This window comes from Salmo salar, chromosome ssa04 (assembly GCF_905237065.1).
Source record: "Salmo salar chromosome ssa04, Ssal_v3.1, whole genome shotgun sequence".
In the NCBI taxonomy this organism is placed as follows: Eukaryota; Metazoa; Chordata; class Actinopteri; order Salmoniformes; family Salmonidae; genus Salmo; species Salmo salar.
Genome location: NC_059445.1, coordinates 20,777,234 through 20,783,044, shown reverse-complemented (window position 1 = coordinate 20,783,044; position 5,811 = coordinate 20,777,234). Strand labels below are relative to the sequence as shown.

At 41.9% G+C, this 5,811-nt stretch overlaps 1 protein-coding gene across 2 annotated transcripts in view; it reads left to right on the top strand.

Moving 5' to 3' along the window:
* The window catches only part of cplx1 (Complexin-1), a 10,771-nt gene extending 5,333 nt beyond the window's left edge, over window positions 1-5,438 (top strand). For both annotated transcript variants that reach the window (NM_001140038.1, XM_014195193.2), the window contains one exon: window positions 4,204-5,438. In NM_001140038.1, the coding sequence (NP_001133510.1) occupies window positions 4,204-4,398 (195 nt within the window). In that variant the 3' untranslated portion in view covers window positions 4,399-5,438. The remainder of the gene's footprint in view (window positions 1-4,203) is intronic.
* Window positions 5,439-5,811: the final 373 nt, after the last annotated feature.

The window sequence follows — 5,811 nt, the reverse complement described above, 5'->3', positions numbered from 1 at the left end:
ATGTGACGTTGAACAGTTATACACACTACCTTCCTATCAACTGGCAATTTTAGTTCATGTTGGCGCCCTGAGTTTTTTCTTTACCTCTTGACCTGAGCTGGAAAAACTCCCGGGCCCTAGTTCTTATTAAAAAATCAGATCTGAAGCCAAAAAAGAAAGTAAATTCACGAGGACTATTTCACCCATACTCTATCAAGATGTTACAACACACAGCTTTGATCTAGTAAAGTAGCTTTGTTGGCTTATTGTACTTGTAGGCAGGTTGCTTAGGAGTCAAATCTTCTCAAACAGCCTAAATACACGAACCAAAAAAAACATTGGAATTACTGTAAGGAAGTAAAAGTGAGTTTGGCCTGATGGTATAGAGCTGCTATCCTGTTTCCACACTGGCAGAGGCCCCAGTGAGAGCAGGGGTCAGCTAATGGAGCTGCAGTCGAGGCCACTGTTCACACGCCTGACAGCATCGGGAGGACACTGGAAGATGCGTTCTTCTAAGACTTTGTTTTTTGGCTGCCCGCCAACGAAACCATTTTCCCTTTTCATGGCACGGCCCCCCGTTTTTTGGGAAGTTTAGCACAGATTGTTTTCACTTTAAAAAAAAGTTTCATACACGACATGGCTCGCTCGAGGCGCTCAGCAAAAATTGAAGCTCATTTTTAAATGAAAGAGAAGAGAAACTATTGTAAAATAATGTTTACTCATCTCAGGCCACCGGACGGACTACATTTCCCATGATGCAGTGTGTTTAAAGCGGTGCTCCTCCTTAGCTGCCTAATGCACTGCTGCTGCATGGTTGCTAGTGGAGGTTGCTATGTAACCACTAGCCACCACAGTGCAGGAAGATAACAGCTAGGGAATAGAGACTCTGAAAAGCAGAACGGCAGAGGCAGCCAAAGACAGGATGACCTCAGCCTTCCAGCCCCCTCCCCCCTATCCTCCATCCTTCCCCATCTCACCTCTCTCTCCTCTCCCTCATCCTGAAGGTCGCGCTCTCCCCTGAATTCTCTCAATGGACTATAATATCAAGGTTGATGTCTGCTTGGTAGCACTGCCCTACACTCTTAGAAAAAGGGCTCCAAAAGGGTTCTTTGGTTGTCCCGATAGAACCCTTTTTGGTTCCACGTAGAACTCTTTTGGGTTCCGTGTAGAACCCTCTGTGGAAAGGGTTCTACATGGAACTCAAGATGGTTCTACCTAGAACCTAAAGGGTTCTACCTGAAACCAAGAAGGGTTCTTTAAAGTGTTCCCCTATGGGGACAGCCAAAGAACCTAGATGGCACCTTTTTTTTCTAAGAGTGGGAGAGGCAGAGGAGAAGAGTTGTAACAGCTCTGTTTTTGGAAGGAATAACAAAAATGTATCTTTTTTTTGACAGATCCTAAAAATAAACCAAAAAGCACAAGGGCGCTAGTAACAGCTGTGCACAATATGTCAGAGGAAGGAGAGTTGGGTTTCTGTTCTGAGAGACGCATTAATTAGCACAGATTTGTGTGTTCGCCCTCTCTGTCACACACACCACACACGCACAAAACTCTCTCTTACTTCCAACAGAGTGGGTGACATCACATCTCCATGTTTCTGTTATTCAAGTTAGAAAATAGATTTTTGTAACATGTTATTACGTAGGTCTACCGTGCAACAATGGCTCACACCACATTTGGTATTGAATCATATCCTCAATTTCCTGTAATATATAGCCCCGGAATAAACCTTATCCAGGGTTCCTCCGGGTGTGCAGTTTGGTACAGTAATACACCGAAATCAAATAATCAAGGTCTTCAGTCTGGACCTTGCCTAGCTGAATCAGGTGGGTTACTGCAGGGTTGGAACGAAAGCCTGCACTCCCCTCCCAGTAGTTCATTCAAAAACGTTCGGCGGATTTGCAGGCGATGTCCAAAAACACCATTCTGCTTGCACAGTAAGAGAGCGAGTTTTTAATACATCTTTTCCATTTTGAGTTTTTTGTTGTTGTTGTTGCACAAGATGACATGCCACGCATTCTCCTAGCACAGTGAGTGCACAAAGAATGTTATTCTGGTCCAACCCCAGAGGCCAGTTCCAGTGAGTGATTTTGATTGAATTACAGCTAACATGCAATCAGCATTGAGGTCACAGACCCAAGTAACGTGAGGCAGCATTACAGCATTAGAACAGAATGGGTGTGTTCGTGCGGTAAGCCTAACGAAGCCGGCTGTAGACAAAAGTCGGTGAGTCAAGTCGGGGGAGGTGCATCTGCGACAGCCGAAAGTCGGACAACTGTGGTGGTTTTCCAACTGCAAGGGAAAGATCAACATTGCAGTGTCAACATTGTTGCTATTGATTTTTATTTTTAAATTTTTTAAATCAGTATAAATGTCGAAATAATACACCTCCATATCACACACACGCACACTGAAAACCTAATGTTTGTACAATTCATTGGTTAGAGAGAGGTCTCAAATATCCCTTTCATTTGTATCCCCTGTTGCTTTAGAATCCTGGCAAAGTGTGTTCCGGTTTCAGTCAAATTTTGGGCCACGTTCACGCGGGTTAAACAAAAACACCCTAATGATTGGTTGACAAATAGTGCCTCCCACAATGCAGGTGATGGCTGCATGGTGGAGTTGGTGAGAAGGTGACTTCATAAAAAACTGCATGAGCTTTTACCAGTAGCTGAGGAAGCCAAGCAGGTAAAAGAAAACATATTACAACAGATGTGATAATTGCGTTGTTTGCTCTATAACCCATTCGATCATACGCCACCGTGATATACAATAAGGTCGTGACAACAAAAAGACAAGTCACACAGTGGTGGAATAAATTCAACTACACATACGTTTGTTTCATCAAAAAATCTGTCCAGTGAAGCCCACAAAGCAAATATTGCATACAAACAGTTATCTCCTGCAGCGTGGTCAAGCAAGTTCATGTTTGACAGTTTACTAAACAAGTACTGATTTAGAACCACAGAGTTACAGCAAGTCAGCACAAAGACAACAGGAACACAGCTATCCCAGCACCATTTCAATTTAAACAACATCATGTGGCTGTCCATGGTACTGATTTCTGTGTGTGTCTGTGTGTGCGTGCACAAATAAAACCCTTTTTTTTCATTACTCACCCTTCTTGTAGACTAGTTGAACACCAATGCCATCATCCTCTCTGTCATACAGCACGCTTTTAGTTTTTGTTGTCATCGGCTACATAGCTAAAATTCTTGCTAGCCTGACTTCCTTGCATGGGCAACAATGAACCAGCTAAGTTAGCTAGCTAGTTAACGTGAGACTACTAGGCTACATCTAGACTACATACTGACCTTCAATCGTCTCAGGCCAGTGGTACAACATTAATTTATGGTTAGATTTGAATCGCCTTCATAATTATTGGCCTGAACAGAGAATTATCTCCATCCATGGCTTAGGAAAGGGCCAATTTAGCAAGCTAGCTACTGCAGGACATCAACACCAGCAGACTAGAAACAGACACCTTTTTCTGAAAATTGTGTTTTTTGATTGGTCTGAAGCCAAATCCAAACTGGCCTCCCTTGCAGGGTGTTTCGCTGCACCAGGATAACAATGTTGATTGGCTAATAATTTTATAATTGTTTGATCAACGGTGGCCAAATGCTTGCTGGCATCAATCAATCAAATGCTACAGTGACAACACCTTATACTATTTTGGTCCAGACAGTATCAGATACATGGAATACACGTACTGAGACAGATGGGCGCTGTTTCCCTCCCTAGGGCTGATTTCTCCGGTGAGATTCAGCAATTTACGAATTGACAGAAAATGATGAAAACACAGAGACAAAAAATGTATTATTTTATAATGACCTTTTTCTTATTGGTGAAATATTTGGGGACACCTGGCTTCCCTTGGCATCCGTTAATACACGCCACCGCCTTTGATCAAATATTTTTTGTAAAGTTCATGCAATCGACATCTAGTCGCAAGTCAGTACATTTTCATAACCATAATGAAACACACTTTGAAAGGCAGTGACCAACGACGATCACCGACTTAACAAACGTATTATGTCATTAAAAGAGGGAGACGATTCCTGTATCACTCCCCACCTCCCTCCCAACCACGTGGCGTTCAAAAGAAGTGTATTTTTTCGGGGGTTAATGTTATTATAACGTTGCCCTCCGTTTTCTCCTGAGGTCAGTCTGACACAATAATATTAACGTTATTATAATGCTAGTATCATGTTGTTTTCCCAGTACGGAATTAAGAAGAGGGAGGAGGCTGAGGCCGAGGCCCAGGCTGCTATGGAGCAGTCTGCAGAGGGCAGTCTGACCCGTCCCAAATCTTCCGTGCCCAAGGGCTGCGGAGACGATGATGACGAAGAGGAAAGCATCATGGACACGGTCATGAAATACCTCCCTGGTCCTCTCCAAGACATGCTGAAGAAGTAGCCGAGCAACAACGTTGTTGGAGTTACATTAGGTTGTTACGGTATCTTCTAGGTGAGAGTTTTAGATTACTTTTCTGCCCCCACCGCAGCAGCGGAGAGTTAGCACCGGAAATTAAAATAAAATAAAAAACATTCCTCGCTTCACCTGTTTTAGGTTGGTTGGAAAAAATGATACATGAAAAATTATCATACCGTGCGTCTGTCTAAAAACAAAAACATCAGAGAATAACACTATAAGCCATATTTTATCTTTATAGGACATTTGAAGAATCATATCATGATGTTAGGGTAATGTTTGGTTTTGTCTATGAGGTTTATGTGAAAATGTTTGCACACACGTAAGTACGTATATATGTCCACATACTGTGTCGTCATGTCTAGCCCGGTGTAGCCATACGGTCTTGGCGTAGGTCTAAACTCAATTTTATATTCAAATTCTGTGTACCTTATGTCTTTGCATGCCATTTGTCAAGTCAAGTTGTGAATATGTACAATATCCTTTTTTTCCTCTCTTAGTCACGCAAAAATATATGGCAATAACTCTGATTTTGAATGTGGTTAAATGATCATAAGGTTTAATGTAATAATGGTTATAAAATGCATTCAGGAATTTCATTTACAGTTTTTGGACGGGGGAGGATGACCAAGGTGTAACAGTACCACTTAACGTTATGCTTCGACATTTAACCGGAATTAAACAACAACGCTATCAGGATTTGCTATAACATTTTTTTTTTAAATCATGATTTCTAAAGCTATTACAAAATCTGTGTTGACTGGAGGGCTAGCTTTTCCATCACCTGAATAAAAAGGGAAATCTGTTGTTCTCCCACTGGACTGCCAGAAGGTTGGTCAAAGTCGGGAATTTGCGAAGAACTGTTAAAGAATGAAGAGGGTGGATAATGCTTGATAATTCTGTTGTACTTGGTTGTGGGTTGGTTGTAAGAATGTTATGTTGGTAATCAGAATGGAACGCTATCAGCAATAAAGGACCATCATGTATGTTCTGCTTGAGAATGAATAAAACTGGTTCACAGACAATGTTTTTTGTTTTTTTCCAATGCTGTGGGAGGTATGTCTTGTTCTTTAGAGAAATTAAAACACATTATTTTGAGAGGGATAGGTTATTTTACAAGAAATATTAACGTAGCATGCAACTAAAAAAGTGATCAATATTTGGGTATTCTTAGCAGGAAATATCAAGTCCTCCACCAATCCAAACGGACCAAAGCTTCTTACTTTGGCAGCAGCGGTTGATCCCGCCATGGCACAAGTCTCATTGGGGGTCTGGCTGACTGGAATTATGTAGTTCTCTCAACCTTCCCCTAGAGGGCGGTGTTATACGTCTCAAATGCGTGGTTTGGTGCATAGGCCTAGAAGCGTAAAAACAGTACAAATATCACAGTACACAAAC